This window comes from Cadophora gregata (genome assembly GCF_030347475.1).
Source record: "Cadophora gregata isolate MNR1 chromosome Unknown scaffold_13, whole genome shotgun sequence".
Classification (NCBI taxonomy): Eukaryota; Fungi; Ascomycota; class Leotiomycetes; order Helotiales; family Ploettnerulaceae; genus Cadophora; species Cadophora gregata.
Genome location: NW_026695936.1, coordinates 1650509 through 1669531, shown reverse-complemented (window position 1 = coordinate 1669531; position 19023 = coordinate 1650509). Strand labels below are relative to the sequence as shown.

Below are 19023 nucleotides of genomic sequence, written 5' to 3'. Positions count from 1 at the left end.
TGGCCCGGGGACGAGAAGTACCCCTTTGACTGAATGGATCGAAGCCTTGCAAGAGCTTGATACTACAGACCCAAAGGAGTTGGACTTGAAGCCGGCTCTCAAAGTTATGCCCTTCTTCTCTTTGGTTGCATTACGTGGACAACAGTTGGCTTTTGAGACCGTATTCACCGAGAAGGCGAGCAGAAGTATGTCCGAGCTAGAAGCCATTGATGCACGACTGGTTAAGATGTTGTTCCATGATTTAGCGTGCTTGGCAGGGGCAGTGTCTGTGCCGAGTGTGCCCAAACCCATATATCCATCTCACCAGTATTCAAGTGGAAAAAGCTGGATCAAATCATACTCGAAACAACAGAATTTTAACGACCTGATGTGCGGTACAGTGCTTGCCATCAGTCCACAATAATGGAGCCGGCGACACTGCAGTTTTGGGTTGCCGCCCAATGGAGAAATCTTCAAGAGGTTGCTGATGATACTTTTTCTGCTGCTAACCGCTAAGCGAAGATACGTTCCGCAGCATATGAACAGGAACCAGTCGGAATACAGTCTCCCGATGGCGAAAAGGAAGGAAGGCGATCCGCGTAGATGGTCAATCAAGTCTTTTTAAGTTTCCAACAATTTTTTGAATTCATGCCAATCTTCCCTTGCAAGAAAGTCATGTGCCACATACCACATGACATCAGCTTTTAGCTCCAATGCTCTAAGGTAGGAGGGTAGGTAGCTAGTAACTGAGGTGTACACCGATTCGGTAGCGCCGCCCGTTCACGTACAGTAACTTTACCTACCTCATTATTGTGGCTTACCTGAGCACTTTCCAGGTTGATTGATGTAGGGTCTTGGCAATATTAATCTCATCTCACCTCATTTTGAAATCATCCTCTCTCTCACGTCTGAACTAACGAACTTGAGGAACTCGGATTTTCCAAGCACAACATTCCTGGGGACACCATGCCAGATCCTTCGGCTTCATGTAGACCGCCACACCGTGCCGTTACGCGAACATACAGAAGACCCTACAAAAAGTCGACTAAGGTACCTACCTATGCCGCCCTCTCACATGATAAGATGTTACTGACACTCTCAGGGCTGCTGCCAATGCAAAGCTCGGAAGATAAAGGTATGGTGACGCATCAGTATAAATATAGAATGGCCTCTGCTAAGAGAAACAGTGCGATGAGACATATCCATGCTCGAACTGTCGGAAGAAGTTTGTGGACGCGACTTGCTGCAGATATACTCCTTCGCCTCTGCTAAAGGAAAGCCGCGCGGAAATTTCACAAATAACTTCCTCCAGTACAAGTAGTACCTCGAAATCGCCTCTCCATCGATCTCTGTCCGTCACACCAGTTGGCGTCAGCTCATCAAACATATTGGAGCTCCGCTTGATACATCAGTACGTTCTCCGAACGGTAGCCGTCTAGTATTTTCCAACTGCTTCAGACGTACTTTACTCTTATAACGTGCTTCCAGGACGAACACATAGGAGTGATTGCTGACTCTCGGATCGGCTAGCTACACCAAAAGCGTATATAGCAGGCCGCCACGAGTCCCAGGGTGTGCACTCTACCACTCACTATGGGACTTCGAGATCCCGCAAGTGGCGTTCTCCAGTGAACTTGTCCTTAACGCTCTTCTTGGGTTGACATCATTAAATCTGCATTCTTTGAACCGAGATGATCAGACACTATCCGCGTCAGCATTGTCGTACTTCCACAAAGCTATCATATTGCAACGGACGGCACTTGATACGATGGATCGACAAAATGCCGAACCAATGATACTTGCAGCAGTCTTACTAGCACACTACAACTGGCTTGCTTCTTGCAGCGACGGTAACCCTCATCCGCAAAAGCTAGAAGTGGAAACATACAACATGTGCAAGGGCATAATGAATTTAGCTCACGAGAGCGGCCCTTGTCTTGAGAGATATAGCGCCATCCCGGACGTTGTTGTCGAATTACCTCCTGGTTCATTGCTTGACCAAAATTTCATGGATCTTGCTTCTGAAGACATGGAGATCCTGCTTAGAAGCCTCCATTATCGCAAAATTCATCAGGAGAGCAAAGACGCCTGTCAGAAATTTGCTGATGAAATAATGCAAATATATACCCTCATCGCTTCTGGTTCCAAGGACAATGCTGGACTCGAGCAGATGATTGTCACTGTTCTGCACAGAGTACCTGATCGCTTCGTTCAGCTACTTGAACTTGGCGATCCCACAGCATTGGCTCTCCTTGCTCGGAATATCATGTGTCTGGATCTTCTTGATGATTCTTCAGCGTGGTGGGTGCACGGAGCTGGCGACAGTCGAGTCCCTCCGAAGGCAGTGAATGGTTTTTGTAGCACCATTCCAATCGAATATAGGTGGGCGATGGACTTTCCCCTGAGAGTTATCGCCAAGGAAGTGAAGATAAATCGGGAGAAGGAAAAGAGTTAAGTCATTCAAACAAATACCAAGACGGCCCCTGAGTAAGCTTGCTTTGGATCTACACATAATTCTTGAGTTGAGGCACCGCATATGAGAAGACATCTTTCGCATCATACTCCTGCTTCAGCGCCAGAACATCTAGACAATTCGAACCATAAAACCTCGACAGAGGCGCCGTGTCTGGCTTCGCGACAGGTCGGTCCAATGAAATGTATGTACCTGGTAGCAGATTACCGCTCTCGGTTTTGCCAAGGGCTACCCAAGTTTCATCAGCCCAAGTTACCGCAGTTTTTCTGTTCTTAATATCGAGGGCGTAGCCTATGATCTCTAGCATGAAGTGTTCAACTCGTGTACCGAACACGGAATTGGTGTGAGAAGTTGCCGATGCACCTTTCAGTTCGTGAACTACAAACATGCAACCAGGATCTTCGGCCATTGTCACCAAGCTGTCAGCAATGACGTCGGCTACTTCGCTCGTGATCCTTCGAAAGCTGTGTGTGTAGCCTTCTCCATGAACACTCTCGGGGACCAACGCAGCATTTCCTTGCAAATATTTAGGAACAGTCGACACGGTAATGGTGTTCATGACAACTGTTGCTAGCGCCCCGATTGTTTGCACCCACGCCTGTCCGGTTTCGATATCTTCGGAGCTCCACATGAGAGCGATACACATGGCTTTACCCTTGGGAGTGTTGAGAATCAATTGCTGTACTACCAACTCAGCAGGCATTCCCTTTGCTGAAAGTTCCAGGTAGCCAGCGTTGAACTTCTTGAAAGTGCTGGTGAGATCTTGAGAATCGAGGATCAGGGATCCTGTCAGAACCTGTTGACATCTTCAGTCCCTGCGCTCGTTATTCCATCGTTGATCCATCTAGAGCAGGAGAGACGTACTTTCTTCAGTGGATAAACCTTGATCTCGAGCTCGACGATAACACCAAACAGACCCCCGCCGCCTCGGAGTCCCTTTAATAACCGCTCATCGGCATCAATCACATCTCCTTCAGCGTTCACGAGCCTAGCACCAACAATCTGATCAACTCCCAGACCCCATTATCTTGAGAATGGTCCGTAGCCTCCATAAGTAGACCAGCCCACATATCCAACAGAGCCCACGGCTCCAATAGGTGTGGCCAATCCCTCTTTATCCAAAGCCGTGGCAAGATCAGATTGCAAAATACCTCCGCCAATCGCTGCCGTGTTCTTGTCACCTGAGATCTTAACATATGATATATCCCGCATGTCGATAGCCAAGGCATCCTGGGCGAAGGCAGCTCCGGAGAGATTGTGGCCGCCAGTACGGATTGTGAATTTGATAGAGTTGGAGACTGCAAATCTGACTAGGGCAGAAACATTAGTTGCCGATTGGGGACGTACAATTGCTAGTGGAATAGCGTCTTGATCACGGGCAAAGATCTTTCGTAGGGACGTGTAGTTTGGGGAGGAAGGGGTTGCATAGGGGATGTCCGGATGCTTCTCCAGGAAGCCCTCGAGGGTGGCGAGGTTAACGTCGGCCATGTTCAATCAAGTAGTGGTGCGATGACAAGAAACAGAGTACTGTAGAATTGAGGATTTTTGGGCGCAGCTGGTAGCGTTCTTATACTACAGACCTACACCACAGCTCAACGGTGTATCGGTGTCCAGCATGTATTATACGATTGGTCTTACCTAATCAAAAAATCGATTGGATTCACGCATGAGCAAATGAGATCACTTGCACGAGCCTAGTTCTTACATCCGCTAACATCAATAGAGAACAGAAAACACTGGTGTGCAGGAAGTGTCCGAAGAGGGGTTGTATTTCGTTGTGGTTGTCGTAAACAGGGGTCACCAAAGGCGAACGCGAAACGAAACTATTGGCCACACAGCGTGATGCCAAGACATTGTAATTGTCAACCCTGAGGTATTCGGTGAGGGCGGTTGTGAGGGTGCAAGTGTAAGTACAAGTGCTGACATACCTATTACGAGTATGGGAAATTTCTTGGAGGTTCAATGTGTAGCCAAAGGGGCGTGGGAGCCGCCGTACTTAGCAAGAAGAAATGCAATGCGAGCCTGTTGGCTTTCGGCTTCTTCTCCATGTCACCTGTGACGTGTACACTTTTGATCATTGTGTTCTTGTAATACATATGAATGAAGGATGAGAAAGAGCCGACATATGTTGCTGCTTTCAAGAATCCAAAACCATCACAAATGCTGCTACAGGAGCGTCTAGAATTGGATCGGCACATTCAATACTTCCCACTGAGTTTCACCAAGCCGGCATCCTCGTTCTCTTTCTTACTCTTCTGACTCCACTCTGGTGCCTCATCAATTCCATCATCCTCTTCCTGGTCGCCCTGCTCCTTCGTGTGATGCACAGTGGTGGTGTTGTGCTCAGCAGGCGAGTAAATTGTGTACAGAATCTTAATACACACATTAGTCACTCGATTTTCCGAATGCTATTGAAAGGACCAAACGCTTACTAGAGGTGAGTCTCCAGTATTGATGAACTGGTGCTGCGTTCCAGCAGGTACCACCATCAAGTCTCCTGCTTCCACATCTTGATCCTTCCCGTTGATGGTAGCTTTGCCTTTGCCCGATGTGAAAGTCAAGGCTTGGTCAACGGTATGGACTTCGTCTCCGATGTCTCCTCCCACAGGAATAGTCATCAGAACTACTTGAGAGTAAAGTCCTGTGAATAGCACTTTTCGAAATTCTCCAGATGATGCTGGCAATCTAGAGGTCATCTTCGGGAAGTAAGCCACTAAGAGCTGAGTCAGTATTACTTTGATCTGCTTCTTGGGCTATATATCCTCACTCTCGTGAGCCGGTGGACTCGAATTTGGCTTCTGAGATGCCATAGTGCGATTTTGTATGTGGATGGCCGCGAATGCAGGGGTCTTGTTGGATATACGTAGACGAGCTCGCAGAAAAAGAGTACGTGGAAATCTTGAAAGGGACATGAAGTGCGAAAAAGGTTGATACTTATCAATCGAGAATGAGAAGGGAAAACAACGGGAACATACGAAATGATTCAGGAACACCTGCGATTTGAGCTGATTGGTGATGTCATGACATCCCTGGATCGCTTCGGGATTCGAGCGTGATGAGGCATGTCATTGAAGTATCCCGGCTTCAAGTTGAGGCTAGCAGTGCTATGTATCCCTGAAGGATACAGAATGAAAATCAGGTACACGAATTGAAGCTATCGGCTTAATTGTGCCCCTCCAGTAGATATCTGCTTCTTCGTGATAGGGTGATGAGAAGTTCAGAAACCTTAGAGAAACGACCGATGTATGTACCATGATCGGGCCGGATCAATGATTAGCCGCAGCTGTTGAATTATTGGGATCTTTCAACATCCATCTGCCGTCTCTCCTGGATACACCACGAACAATGAAGACTTTTTCCCGGCCATTGTTGAGTCTTGTTCGTAATGGCAAAGCTTGGGTATGCTCATCTTGTGCACAAAAGACCCGCCGCAATGTCCTCACGCCATCCTTCAAACCGTCCATAATCAGCCGGACCATATCCAATCCCTCGAAACCCAGACAAAGTGTTGCGCCAACGATGGAGCAATTGCGAGCGCCTTTCCATAAGAAGAATGCTTCAACATTATACTACACTCTCAGTATTATCTTAGGGACTGTGGCCTTTTCGTATGGTTCTGTGCCAATGTACAAAATGGTCTGTTTGTCTCAAACCCCGCCACAAAAGCATAGTTAGCTAATATTCTTCAGATCTGCCAAACCACAGGCTGGGGAGGCCAACCGATTAAAGCACCTGGCCATGGAGGAAGTGATGATGGCGGCGACCCCTCTACTCGACTCAGACCAGTTACATCTGCCAAACGCATACGCATCACCTTCAATGGATCTGTATCGGATGTCATGCCCTGGAAATTCGTTCCGCAACAACGTGAAGTACGGGTCCTTCCAGGGGAAACAGCTCTGGCATTCTATACCGCGACAAATCGATCAGACGATGATATCATTGGGGTAGCGACATACAGTGTGACGCCTGCGCAGGTGGCTCCATATTTCTCAAAGATCCAGTGTTTTTGCTTTGAGGAGCAAAGGTTGAACGCAGGGGAGACGGTGGATATGCCCGTGTTCTTTTACATCGACCCGGACTTTGTCAATGATCCGAATATGAGAGGTATCGAGCAAGTTACGTTAAGCTATACGTTCTTCAGTAAGTTATTCTAGGGATCAACATGTGGAACAGTGCTGACCAGGAGCAGAGGCGAGATACGATAATAACGGGCAACTGAAACCGTATGCATGAGCAAAATTATGTCGTATGTTCTGTAGCATATGCATTGGGTGGCGCTGGGAAACAAACATTGGTGCTGGGCATTTGCTGGCCTTCAAGCATCTATTTCTACTCTACCCTATGCTATCCCTGATACCCTTCTGCCTAGAATCCATGTTTCTTTCACTTCTCCAGTCTCGCTCAGTACAGCAAAATCACCTCTCCTACCAATACCCAGAGTACCCCGATCCTTCGAACCCATCGCATGTGCGACGTTTTCAGTAACACATCTGACCGCTTGCTCAACTGGGATCTCAGCCCAAGCCATAAGGTTTCTTACGCACTCATCGAGACCGATGCATGTGCCGATGAGAGTATCAGTCCCCTCAATTGTCACTTTGTTCCCTTCTTTGAGCTGGTTGAATGGTATCTGGGCGTGGCCAGGATGGATTCCATCAGGGAGACCGGAGAGCTCGATGCTGTCCGTGATGAGAATACAGTGACTGGGTGCGGATCTATATGCAATTCCGACGATACGCGGATGCAAGTGTATGGAATCAGCGATGATGGAGAAATAGGGAGGGCTAGGATCAGTTATGAGACCTGGTCATGCAAATAAGCTGCTTTGCTGTGTATGGCATGATGGGTCAGTCCGACATACCTGGAAGTCCTGGCTCACGATGATGCAGTGGATTCATTGCGTTGAAGGTGTGCGTGATGAGATTTGCGCCAGCTTTCATTCCATCCAATCCTTGTTGGTGGTTCGCAGCGCTATGGCCCATAGAAACATGAATGCCATATTGCTTCGTCAACGAATCGATATGCTTGAGTGCTCCTGGAAGTTCAGGCGCCAGAGTCAAAACTCGAATGGAGTTCTCCAGATTCTCCTTCCCATATATCGATTCAAGTGATGCAGATTCAGGGATGTGCATATTCTTGGCATCATGAGCACCTTTCTTCGACGGTGCTAAAAATGGCCCTTCAACATGTGCTCCGAGTACTGAAGCTGAGTCCGGGGCGCCCTGTGGCTTGAGGAACGGTAAAGCTCCCCTGAAGACTTCGGGTGATACAGTAGGTATCGTAGGATAAAATCCTGTTACTCCGGTTGAAGGGAGGTATCGGGCGAGCTTTCGCACACCAGCCTGATAGGCCACTGGTTCGCTGTAGTGGGCAAAATGAAACCCCAGGGCGCCATTAATCTGAAGTTCCAGGAAGCCAGGAGAGATTATAGTGTTCTTCAAGTCGACCTGTTCGGTATTTGGAGGAAGAGGAGAGTTTGGTATGATCAGTCCGGATGAGTCGATTGTGAGCGGAGTATTGACCAGCGCGCCATTTATGCATTGCTGGCAGTTTATAAATTGCTTTCCTGGAGACATTTTCAGCCCCTTAATAGCTACGTAACAGGTCTTTTATACCGTCAAATCTGGTCATCATTAGTGACCTTAAAATGAAGATAGCAACAATAGCGTTGTGAGGCTTACCAAGGCAACCGAATGCAGGCAGCTCCAAGCCTTTGATGTTTAAGAGTTACAGGGCAAGCTTGGCATCTATATAAACACAAATGGGTTAAGTTGATCTTGTATTGCATTTGTATTGATGAACACGGAAACAGGAACGGGACCGAGTACGCAACGTTACGCAAACGAGGAGAGGCGATGTTACCCCGCTGAGCCCACTATTATCGGAATATTTACGTGACAGGGATTCGACTCTCGCTTCCACAGGTCGTACAGTAGTGGGCAGTGAAAAGGGGTTGAGCTCCACCTCGGGTCTGGCCTGTGCCTTTCAAGTAATCCGATTCGTCGTTTCAAAGGCAGATTTTACAGCACAAAAATATATGGTTCAGGTAATTACCGTGATAGATCTGTCCTGGAAAAGCATCAAAAATGAAAATGCGCTGGTCAGCCACAAACCTCCCAATCGGGATGAAACGCTGCTCGCTGGAATAGCGTCGCAGAAGAGGGCAAGGGAGTGCTCGATTGCCACTTCCATTGTAATCAACACTGCAGGTTATTTGTTCGGCTTTGATTCTTTCGAAATTCACATTACTCATTCAAACTCTTTGTTTTCTATTCTATCCTTGTAGTCGCAGCAGTCTTGATGAGTCGTCAAGCTTGCGTAAAGGCGAGTCTTATCTGAGTGATCTGGCATAGAATGCCCATATGGCGTCTGAAGATCAGAAGATAGTCTCCGGTGGCCACTACTCTGGAAAAGCTCATATACCAAGCAACCAGAAAATTGTGGAGAGTCTCGACGCAAATAAGTAGGAACGGGGCAGGAAAATCAACAAAGGCTTGACCAGTGAAGAGCACAAAGATCATGTCAAAGGAAAGTAGACTACAACAGCAAATATGGGGGTGAGGCAAAGGGGGAGACGGACGAGAGCGAGGACGACTCATCTGGGTCTGATACATGTACAGGCGATCTCACCGTGCACGACTCAACCAATCACGAGGAATTTAGGGACGAGGGGACGAGCAGAGAGCCGGAAACACCTACCAAGAATCCAACAAGTGCAAAGAGGGCTACAATCGAAAACGGATCAGGGCGCGTGGAGAACGCAACCTTAAGGTTGTGGCAAGGGCCAACTGTCTCGAGCGAAGGATCTAGTCAAGCAGATGAGGAATCATGATGATGAAAAGTCAGGACTAAATTGCAAGTATAGGAGACTCATGCAATGGAGCCCAGTACGGCACACACAGCTTACAAAGCATGATGCGAAATTCGCTATGGAGAGAACGCTGAAAAATGGGCACTTTGCAAGGGAAGCAAGCCTTATATAGAGTCAGAGTTTGATTTTCAGTGTCACATAGATCTAGTATTGGGCATAGCAGGGTTTCAGAAGGACCATGTTACGAGACATATGCTCTAAAAGAAGCCAGTATGCGCTGTAGATGATGAATGAGATACGAGTAAGTTCAACAACCAACTGTTTACTGTAGCGAGAGCCCAGGAGCTTCTCGCGTAACTGGGGTGCTGGCCAATGCCATCTTCACTTTGTCATCAGTTTCTGACGACTTGTGACTGTGAAGCTAGACGAGTGTTAATCGTTTATTACATGGCTGAAGAGTATAGTTGCTTTGACGGGAATCGAAGTCTCCATGCTTCATGATGACCCATGACTTTGACATGGACTGGTGTCGGTACGGCAGGCAGCAGGTTATGACGTCGCTAAGCTCGCAAGAAGACACGGCAAAGAGTTCTTTCCTGGAATCCACAGCTGTTACCAATGAGTCAGAGAATACTTGCTTTTTCTCATAATTGATGCAGACAAAGTCTTGAAGAAAAGACTCGTTGCATGTATCTCCAAGCAAGCACCGAACGTGATCCCGCTCCTGATTAGCTCTGTAGGTGCGACCAGACTCCACACAAACCACACTTTCAACGTCACAGATATGCGGTACAAGACATTCACAAAAAGCGAATGACAAGTAAGCCTTTCAACTTGAAAGACTCTAAATTCACCTCTTGAGCCTTCCCCAGAACCAGACCTCAGCATAAAACGATCGCCATGCTCTCTGCCACTCCTAGGAGCCCAGGCCTATCACAATGTCTCTGTCGATGACTCGTTCGAACCACTTCGGCCAGGTAACGAAAATTGGGGATGATAAAAAAGAGGACCTTCTTGACATACGAGAAGCAGATCATTTCTTTTCGAGGGAGCGGAGAGGACGTAGCCTTCTTGATTTACCGATTGAGATACATTTAAGAATTATCAGCAACGTGTGTGAACTGAGTACCCTAAGTCTCAGTCTGACTTGGTACGTCATTCATCTTCCTAAATTACACATTTCAATCCACCAGACGTTCTCCTGCAGAGTGTGCACCGAGTTCGAGTGTTATAGATGGCAAGAGAACTTGGAACAACACTTACGTCGTCCAGTCATCCTGCCACCACTCTCAATCACATTACAGCATCCATCAACTTCAGAACTCAAACTAAGATTCCTCCAGCCGAGAATTCTACACCAGACTCTCCCCTTTGACGCACAGCTACGATCTATCCCTCTCCTCTGGCTCACCCTCCTCCCTCACGCCGCACCCCAACCCAATCGGCTGCCGGCACTGCGTTCCCGTCCTCTATTCCCCAGCGCATTGCGAGTTACACTACCACATCCGGTGCTTCTTTCCGCCTGAGCTCACGTATTGCGGTAATTGCGACCTGTTCACTCTGTCCGAGCAGAAGAATTTCAGTGATTCGAAGGACATTTGTGGGGGGTGCGGAGTGGCATATAGAAGGAGGTATGCTAGGGGAAGGAGGTTCTTAAATGTTAATCAGGGTGAGGTAGGGAGGAAGAGGGGCAGTAGGTTAGTATCTTAGGGCACTATATTGGAATTCGCAGCTGACGACATCAAAGGTGGTTCAATGTATCTGGCTAGTTCGCGACTAATGACTGACTGTGGACAATTCGGGGTTGCCATTTGTATTTTCAGATTGAGATTGCGGATGAAATTGGCAGGGTTGGAGTACATTTTGGAAGTTGAGCACGGCATTGGATTTGGTTGACATAAGCACAAATCATTGGGGGTGTCTGGTACTTGCCAAGGAGTGGACCTTGAAGCACCGATGTCCGTTAGCCTACGATTTGGGATGATGCACAGCAGCCTGTTTGAGAAAATGATCCACATTGACCTTGATCAGGAAACTCCAAGTGAAATTTTCTACTACATGTGCTGAGATCTATTTAAGTCCTATATCCAAGCTTCGTCCTCTCAAACCCAAGCCCCATTGATGCTCCACATACTCCGACTCAAAAAAATAAAGAAACTAGGGGTATACAGCGCTCAAGATATTTCTCACCCCCTGGCCCTATGCACATGCCATCATTTCAATGTCCTACTTCCAGCTCCGACGATGGTGCTTATGATCTCTTCTCGAATATCGGTACAGTAATGTCCGAACATATCATTTTGGTGCAGTCAAGGTGTTCATCTGAACACCTCTCTGAGATTCCTCATCTCCAGTCTCGTTGTACATCAACTTCTCAGCTCTGTTCTTGCTTGTGCGGAACACAAAGTTGGCTTCGTGCCATACGCCTTGGAAGCATACGGCTGGATGCAGTATTGTTAAGCAGCCACAGGCGATGATGATCATTACTCCTTCGAGAATCATGAAAGACACTTCGTCGTCCGTGAAGAGATGGCTGTTGAAACCTCCTGATAGCTCTGCAACTCGATAGGTGCTTCGGATGAAGATGGTAAGTGTTGCGACTGCCAGACCTGGATATTCTTAGCCAATCTGTGTCTTTGAATTGGCATATATATATCATGAGAGCATACCGATGAGGAAAGCCTTGAACAGGAGTGTGTTGACAATGGTTAGGTACCGCGGGTTCCATTGTCCTTGGTGCTTCCGGACTCTGATTCCAAAATCCGTAGCAGCGATAGAGAAGAGTGTGAGAGAGACGACCTGGAATACCAGACCAGCCATCATGATATTCCTGCCAAGATCACTTCCACTCGTATCATCTGCTGTACTGGCGATACCGCCGCCAAGGGCTTGAAGAACAAGACAAATGACATCGCAAGTGACGAAGAAAAGTGTATATGTTCGAGGTTTGAAGCGTGAGAGGTTCTCGCCGTAGATGTTGACGATACGTGCGAGGCAGAGGTAGATCTAGTTGGGTTGAATTAGCGAAGTAAACAACGGAATATATCGGCAAAATTACCGAGGCGCTGAGCAGAGCTGGGGCAATAGTCAAAGTGACAAGATACATGAGGAAGTTGTTATCATTGAAAGGATCATTGTGAAGCAAGACTCGGCCAACGTAACCGATGACTTCGAGGAGCAGACCCATGACCATGGCAACCATGTAGCCCCATGTCTTATGCTTGATACCCAGGAAGATTTGTGCAACGAGGTAGATCCCGAATATCGCTGCAAAGAGCACATTGCCTGGTAATGTAGGGATGTACAGGAAGCTTGCCAAAGATAAGTCACAGGTGTCAAGGGTGCACAAGTTGGGATTTTCGAGAAGTGTCTGATTGCCGTATCCAGTGCCATGGCCGTTTGAGTGGGTGAGATTCGACATGCTGAAGGGATAGCTGGAAAAAGCTCTAGTACTGAGCGTATTTGAAGAAGAACTGGAGGTATTTGGGGGCGAAGTGTGTTCGTGCAGAAATATGTTTTAAGTGTTGTTGTCAAGGAGGCACCAGAACAGTGGTTTAGGGGAAAGAGGGATTGAACGGTGTCTAGAATGCATCCTGAAAATAAAGGGACACACGACTTGACTTATACTTCTCACTGGAGGCAGTGCACTGGATCAAGACAGCAAGTAGCAGGAATTACATACGTGCTGCATGAACTATGAGCCGTCCTTCTTCGCAGTGATGATGGAAGTTCGGTTCCAAACTGACTGGGGCCGCGTATTGATGTCGGCGGGTCGGTGATTGGAATGGTGTAGTTCTCGTTCCATAATTAGGTAAGGCATCGTGAAGCTGCGAGCTGGCCAATAAGAGCGGCACATGCAGCTGAGATGCGCATTTCGTAATGCCGCCCTTGCTTCTCATTCGCGGCGTCGTTCGTGCCCTGAGCCTCCTCCAATGCTTGGTCAATGGATTTTCATTACCAGGATTGTTGCTTCCACAGCGCCGCATTATGTCCTAAACAGATATCTGGGACAGGCGCTGGAAATGGATGTTGCAGATCTTGGATTTGGGCGGCGGAGTACTGAATTCCTTTGTTTGGAACTGCTATGTGGCCCACTGGGAATATGATGATTTCGATGCGACTGTGTCTGCAACACCTGGAACAGCTAAACCGAGCTATGTTGCTGTCAACAGCCCTGACCAGTGAAGTCGCCAATTTCTTTACCTTGCAACACGATACAACATCCATGACCGGCCGGTTTTCCATGTCATCAACGAGCGAAGCCGGCCGGTTCGCTAAAATCTGACAACTTGAGCTTCTGGGTGAGACATCCTGCAAGGCGGGTTGAAATCCATCCGGAGGATGTCAACGTTTCTTTCAACTGGTGCCTACCCATCACTTTAGACGAAAGGACCCTAGAGATGAGGGTGTACAAGTCAGCGACGACATCTGGGTATCCCGTTCTTGGTACATTGATAATTCGAGACAGGCCGGCAGCAAAAAAGCTTTTCGGGGAAGAGGTAAAAAGTATTAACTGGTCGGTATTTAAAAAAACTGTCTCCTCGGCCTTTGGTCTGACCGCGGTCTAGTTAATTTGGGCTGCGCGCGCTCAAGTGAGACTTCTGACAGCGTCATACCCGGCAACCAAGGAGCAAACAGTAAAATTTACCTAGGAAGGTAAGGTTAAACGAGATGATGTAGACCTCACTCACCTTAGGATCACTAGTCACTACGAGTATCCAGCAAAGCTCACAGGCGCAGGTTAAACTCAGGTCTCCTAGTTAGAGGGTTTCTGTAGTGGTGAGTTTCGTATGGATGTTTGAACGGCGCCAAGAAGCTGATTACCATAAACGGCACGTAAGAGAACGTGGATTAACGTGACGACGATATTGAACCTCCAAGACAAATCGCTAGTGTCAATACCAAGATCAAAACTCGTGCCTAGATCCTTGAAGTTACTGGTCTCATTCTTAGTTGCCTTTTTCGCGATTCTCGCTTAGTCTTGAATAATTTTCTGACCTCTCGACCAACTCACCAAAGGAAGTGATCAAAGGCTCCTGACTTAACCAGAATTAAATTCATAAGCACCACAATGTTCACGGACTGTGAATATCGATCGATGCACTACCAATGCTCCCCCTCACTTAAAATCTGCCCATTCGTGCAGGGAACCCAGTTGCGAGTAATTGGGAATTGCTTACGGTTTGTTAAATGATATTTCATAATCTAGAGACATAGACAGGAGCTACCAGTGGAAGTCTTCTCCATTTTCCGTCATGCCAACGCCAGAACCAATACCTCAGGTACAGGGGGTTGAAATGTGGGAATCTACTCGAAAACGATAGCAGCCTTGATGGCCGTCTTGTTCTTCATAGCCTCCAAGCACTCGCCCCATTGCTCAAGCTTGTAGGTCTTGTTGACGATTCCCTCCACCTTGACCTTGCCGGAATCTAGGTAGTCGATGGCGGCGGCTTTTCGAGGTCAGTACTCATTCTGCACTGGACTAAAAGGGAGACTTACGGAACATGTAGGTCTCCGAGAATGAGCCCAAGATGGTGATCTCGTCACCGAAGATCTTGCTTGGTGGCCAAGAGACGCGGGCAGAAGCGGAGTAGACACCGTACACGACTAGCTTACCTCCGCTTTACAACACGTTAATGATACATGAGAAGAGAACATTTTGGGGGGAAAGTACCGTCTGACGTAGTTGATAGCATCTTCCAAAATCTTTGGTGATCCGGTCGCTTCAACGACGATGTCGAAACCGTAAGGGTGGTCGGCCTTGAGCTTCTGGAACTGGACCTCTGGCTCTGAGCGCGAGAGCTCTATGTATTCCTGCGATGGATTTGAGTTTTGATTTAATAAGGAAGAGGGAAAAGTACTTACATCACCAGCACCGAGCTTCTTCGCGAGCTCCATCTTGAGACCTTGGGGCGCCGCAACGACGACGTGGCATCCACCATTCTGGCGAGGTTGTTAGCCGAACACCCAAAGAAGCATATAAAAGCTGGAGGTTGGATCCAATCACACGCAGAATATCAATTTGACGTGATGACATGAAAGCATTGCAGAGACTAAGGCTCTGGAGAGGCAGCACGTTTAGGGAACCTGTATCCATCTCGGCTCCTCCCCTCATCAAACACGACAAAATGATGCCTAGCTCTTCTGCTCTGCTCGCTTGTGTTACAGGGATAACAGAACCTCAAACCTACCTGACGAAGCATCTGAGCCAATACCAATCCAGTGGGACCAGCTCCGAACATGAGTACAGACGAACCGAGCTTAGGAGCAATTTTGTCCAAACCGTGTGCAGCGCAGGAGGCAGGTTCAAGGAGAGTGGCGTCGACGTCTGAGAGGTTGTGGATCTTGAACACCTTGCCAGCTGGGTAGGCGCAGTATTCCGCGAAACCTCCATCCATGGTGACACCATGAGCTTCGAAGTGCTCGCAGAGGAGAAGTTGCCCACGTCTGCAGTAAAAGCACTCATTGCACAACTCGGAGTTGCTTGAGAGTATTCAGTGAGTGTTTGTTTCATGATGGAAGTGTACATACTCTGCAACGACGCGTTCACCGACAGTAAAGCCCCTGACCTCGGCACCAATAGCAGCAACTACACCAACAGTCTCGTGTCCTGCGCACTGTCAGGATCTGAAGCCTTCACAATCAAGACTTTATGTGATAGCGATATTTCCAGAATATGACAGTTACCAATACGAGTCGTGTCCAGGGGACTTCCCTTCTCATCAGGCAACTTTTTCATGCGCAACGCTACCATGTCCAAGTTGTTGAGAAGCGAAGGCGCATACATAGCATGCAGATCTAGCGCTCCACTGTCTCTGAACAGGTTCATGTAAAATGTGCGTGCAATTGTTGTAGGGCATTGCAGGATAGGGGAGAATCAGAGTCCATTCGTGGCACGTACCGGGAATCAGTGGGAACTGCAATAAATATGTGTAAGCTTGTGCTTGTCGGAATGGGGTTAACCAGAAAGAGGCATTGAAGTCATAAATGGTCCAACAAGGTGGATGGTCCCCCAGGACTACCCCCAATTTAAAGTGGAGAGCACCGTAAATATATATGAAGAGGGACCCAATAGTCAACATACCTTTGCAATAAACTCTCCCTCATGGATATGGAGATCTGTACCGCACACCTGAACGACATATTAGGACTTCGGCTTTCTCCAACGACGGGGGACCAAACTTACACCACAAGCCTTGACTTTGATCAAGACATCGTTCGGGCGAAGCTTGGGGAGCGGGACGGTGACAATACCATATTCTTCTGGCTTAGAGTACCTGTTCTTCAAGGTCAGTCATGATTCCGAGGATCTCCGAATAGCTTCTTCCCACACCGCAAGTTTTGTTGAGCTTCATGGAATCTAGGAAAGCGGGGTAATCTTACCTCAATGCCTTCATTTCCTTTGGCAAGTTAGACATCTTGTTTGATTTATGCTGTTCTTGTTGTTTGGACTGTGGTCGTGGGAAGACGTTGCGAAAGAGGCAGTTGAAAGGCTCGAGTAGGATCTCAACAGCTGTTACAAAAGAGGGACGACGACACTCTTGCCTTTTTAAAGCAATCCCCAGTGTGGGAGAGCTTGGACTTTTAGTTCATTATTCCGTCCAGGCTCTTACTCCTTACCTTATCTTGCCCCTCAAGCCCCCGAGGCGCCCCCTCCCTGGCGATCAACCACCCCGCCAGCCCGCTACCTTATTCGCCCTGTCGAGCTGGGAACCTGGAACATCCACTGAACGTTGGCGGGCAGTGGGTCCCCCCACCAAACCAGCCATGAAACCTCAGCCAAATGTCCAAGGCAAGCACCCCACTGGCACAAAGCTGTCGTGACACATTCCAATTGGATCAGTGTCGAAGATCTGAAGAGCACACATTGAGGCTCGTCTGATATGGAATGGCATATTGCTCGTGTGCGGGTGCCCAGGAGTGGAATTGCACATTACGGTTGCCATTACTCGTAAGTCTTCCAACCCCACCCTCCTCCTCTTCAGAGGACAAGCCCATCAGCGAAAAGACACATTCGAACTTCGACGAGTTCGGATGTAGCCTCTTGCTTCCGCGCAGAAGCTGCAGAGACTGACCACCAGGAGCTGTTGGGAGAACCCCCTCTTTCCACTTTGCTTAGCTCCTGGCCTGAACTATAACAATCCAATGGAATGGGCCGATCCAGCCACGAACGGATTTTACATGTCATGAGATCCTTTCAAATGAACCAGATTGCATTTGAATGAGATGTGGGATTGGATGGCACTGGACACCTCCTGTCTTTCCGAGACTTTTGGTCTGCTGGATTATTGCTTTTGCAAAAAGGGTCATTCACAGGAGTCTGGGCAGGAACCGCACAATAGGGATGCCTCCATGCCAGGCTTTGTAATCAATACGGGGGTGGAGAAATACTTGAGGGTTTCATGGGGGTGAGGTATTTAGCTTTTGGTGGCTGTTGTGAGAGGGGAAGTTCGAGCGAGCTGATGAAAATCGGTTACTCCTGAACAGCTCCGCTCAGAAAAGCTCTCACATTCTGGCGTGAGAGGCTGATGGAATGGGGCTTTTCAAAAATGTCCGATAGTCGGATCTTCGTACAAAAAAACGCATTCATATGAGGAGTGATGATCAGCGAGAAAACGAGGGCCGACTGGTTGTATTTTCACGAGAAAGTGACCAGAAAGCTAATGGAAGAAGCTCAATATGCTATCTGACAGTTCTGAAGTGTCAACTTCCAACCTCGACCTATTCGACCCCGGCGATTTCTATCACTCGACTAAACGCGCTACTGTCTAGCCCAACCATTGAAGAATTTTTGGGAATTTCTGTCGGATGCATGAGCAAGCATAACGGAAAACCATTCTAAGAAGCAGGAGGAGCTCCACCACGTCCGGCACCACGTCCGGCACCACGTCCGAAACCACCACGGCTAGTTCCATGTTAGTATTGTGTATGAGCAAAATGTACATCCCATGCAAACTTACAATTGAGGAGCGAACTCTCCAGATGGTGCACCCTCCTTACCCTCTCCACCAGCGTCACGTCTGCGGTATCCTCCTTCACGATCTCCGCCACGGTCACCGCCGCGTCCACCACGTCCACCGAAAGGCTTGCGCTCGCGCTCACCCTCACCACCCATCATTCCACGGGGAGGAGCGTGCGATCGTTGTTGCTTGATGTGGGTAGCAGGAACAATCTCAGCGGGGAGGTGAAGCCATTCGCGGAGGTAGTCGAGACCCTCAGGAGTGAGGGTATAGTAGTAGTATTGCCATGAGAATTGGGTCTTGACGTATCCGCGGGAGGTAAGGGACTGGCAAGCCTTGACGACGTAGAGGTTCTTAGTGTCGATATCGTTGTGCTTTGGGAGGTTGTAGTCCTTCTTTGCGACAAGTACGCCCTCACGGAACAAATACTCGTGAATCTTCTTGCGGTCTGCCTTAGGAATAAGCCTGTAGAAGGTCAGTTACTGAGCATATAATCGAATTATGCGGCTTTGACTGACATCTTGGCGGTTGTCGAGTTTGGTGGTTGGGGAGGAGTTTCAGACGATCAAGAAGTTCACGATCATTTTGGAAGTTTGCTCTGGTGGGATCCTTTCGCGCTAAGAATTTAAACGAGCTGTGGCTGAAGTGTGAGCTGTGAGGCTGCCCAGGCTGCCTAGTTCTTTAACGGATTAGCGCAAAATAAGCCCCAGCCGCACTTGCAATGTGATGATGCATCAGGCCCCTCCAGAAAATCCATCTTCCTCTATGGCCGTTGACACCTCCATCATCTGCAGTGC

At 48.2% G+C, this 19023-nt stretch overlaps 9 protein-coding genes across 11 annotated transcripts; 3 read left to right on the top strand and 6 right to left on the bottom strand.

Annotated features, from left to right (window-relative positions):
• Positions 1–1747: 1747 nt before the first annotated feature.
• ONS95_004029 (uncharacterized protein) lies at positions 1748–2434 on the top strand (the record flags this gene model as incomplete). The annotated part of the gene is made up of 1 exon (XM_058497373.1): positions 1748–2434. One exon carries the CDS (start codon positions 1748–1750, stop codon positions 2432–2434), a length of 687 nt encoding a protein of 228 aa, XP_058353316.1.
• A 49-nt stretch (positions 2435–2483) lies between these two features.
• Positions 2484–3940, bottom strand: ONS95_004028 (uncharacterized protein; the record flags this gene model as incomplete). The annotated part of the gene is made up of 3 exons (XM_058497372.1): positions 2484–3248; positions 3317–3454; positions 3521–3940. The coding sequence occupies 3 exons, from the start codon at positions 3938–3940 to the stop codon at positions 2484–2486; spliced, it is 1323 nt and encodes a 440-aa protein (XP_058353315.1).
• A 554-nt stretch (positions 3941–4494) lies between these two features.
• Positions 4495–5786, bottom strand: ONS95_004027 (uncharacterized protein). 2 transcript variants are annotated; one of them, XM_058497370.1, is made up of 3 exons: positions 5220–5786; positions 4885–5165; positions 4495–4824 (listed from the first exon to the last, which is right to left on the bottom strand). In XM_058497370.1, the coding sequence occupies exons 1-3, from the start codon at positions 5362–5364 to the stop codon at positions 4651–4653; spliced, it is 600 nt and encodes a 199-aa protein (XP_058353313.1). In that variant the 5' UTR covers positions 5365–5786; the 3' UTR covers positions 4495–4650. The 2 variants fall into 2 exon arrangements, with proteins under 2 accessions (XP_058353313.1, XP_058353314.1); XM_058497371.1 differs by having other exon boundaries at positions 5428–5786.
• An 11-nt stretch (positions 5787–5797) lies between these two features.
• COX11 (Cytochrome c oxidase assembly protein cox11, mitochondrial) lies at positions 5798–6747 on the top strand (the record flags this gene model as incomplete). The annotated part of the gene is made up of 3 exons (XM_058497369.1): positions 5798–6088; positions 6142–6595; positions 6645–6747. 3 exons carry the CDS (start codon positions 5798–5800, stop codon positions 6686–6688), a joined length of 789 nt encoding a protein of 262 aa, XP_058353312.1. The 3' UTR covers positions 6689–6747.
• A 47-nt stretch (positions 6748–6794) lies between these two features.
• Positions 6795–8031, bottom strand: ONS95_004025 (uncharacterized protein; the record flags this gene model as incomplete). Its single annotated transcript, XM_058497368.1, has 2 exons — positions 6795–7258; positions 7317–8031. The coding sequence occupies 2 exons, from the start codon at positions 8029–8031 to the stop codon at positions 6795–6797; spliced, it is 1179 nt and encodes a 392-aa protein (XP_058353311.1).
• A 477-nt stretch (positions 8032–8508) lies between these two features.
• ONS95_004024 (uncharacterized protein) lies at positions 8509–11283 on the top strand. Of its 2 annotated transcripts, XM_058497366.1 has the most exons (4): positions 8509–10086; positions 10139–10416; positions 10610–10963; positions 11014–11283. In XM_058497366.1, exons 2-4 carry the CDS (start codon positions 10205–10207, stop codon positions 11033–11035), a joined length of 588 nt encoding a protein of 195 aa, XP_058353309.1. In that variant the 5' UTR covers positions 8509–10086; positions 10139–10204; the 3' UTR covers positions 11036–11283. The 2 variants fall into 2 exon arrangements, with proteins under 2 accessions (XP_058353309.1, XP_058353310.1); XM_058497367.1 differs by having other exon boundaries at positions 8509–10416; positions 10610–11283.
• A 278-nt stretch (positions 11284–11561) lies between these two features.
• On the bottom strand, positions 11562–12687 carry ONS95_004023 (uncharacterized protein; the record flags this gene model as incomplete). Its single annotated transcript, XM_058497365.1, has 3 exons — positions 11562–11875; positions 11936–12272; positions 12325–12687. 3 exons carry the CDS (start codon positions 12685–12687, stop codon positions 11562–11564), a joined length of 1014 nt encoding a protein of 337 aa, XP_058353308.1.
• Positions 12688–14573: 1886 nt separating this feature from the next.
• Positions 14574–16684, bottom strand: ONS95_004022 (uncharacterized protein; the record flags this gene model as incomplete). Its single annotated transcript, XM_058497364.1, has 10 exons — positions 14574–14716; positions 14766–14887; positions 14941–15080; positions 15132–15209; positions 15458–15749; positions 15798–15876; positions 16168–16183; positions 16351–16398; positions 16453–16543; positions 16650–16684. 10 exons carry the CDS (start codon positions 16682–16684, stop codon positions 14574–14576), a joined length of 1044 nt encoding a protein of 347 aa, XP_058353307.1.
• A 1420-nt stretch (positions 16685–18104) lies between these two features.
• On the bottom strand, positions 18105–18983 carry ONS95_004021 (uncharacterized protein; the record flags this gene model as incomplete). The annotated part of the gene is made up of 3 exons (XM_058497363.1): positions 18105–18171; positions 18227–18691; positions 18943–18983. 3 exons carry the CDS (start codon positions 18981–18983, stop codon positions 18105–18107), a joined length of 573 nt encoding a protein of 190 aa, XP_058353306.1.
• Positions 18984–19023: the final 40 nt, after the last annotated feature.

Coding starts and splice junctions, on each gene's coding strand:
- ONS95_004027 (XM_058497370.1), bottom strand. CDS start 5,364: ATGTCCCTTTCAAGATTTCCACGTACTCTTTTTCTGCGAGCTCGTCTA. Junction 5,166..5,219: donor GAGTCCACCGGCTCACGAGA/GTGAGGATATAT, acceptor CTCAGCTCTTAG/TGGCTTACTTCCCGAAGATG. Junction 4,825..4,884: donor ATACTGGAGACTCACCTCTA/GTAAGCGTTTGG, acceptor GTGTGTATTAAG/ATTCTGTACACAATTTACTC.
- ONS95_004024 (XM_058497366.1), top strand. CDS start 10,205: ATGTCTCTGTCGATGACTCGTTCGAACCACTTCGGCCAGGTAACGAAA. Junction 10,417..10,609: donor CTAAGTCTCAGTCTGACTTG/GTACGTCATTCA, acceptor AGATTCCTCCAG/CCGAGAATTCTACACCAGAC. Junction 10,964..11,013: donor GGGAGGAAGAGGGGCAGTAG/GTTAGTATCTTA, acceptor ACGACATCAAAG/GTGGTTCAATGTATCTGGCT.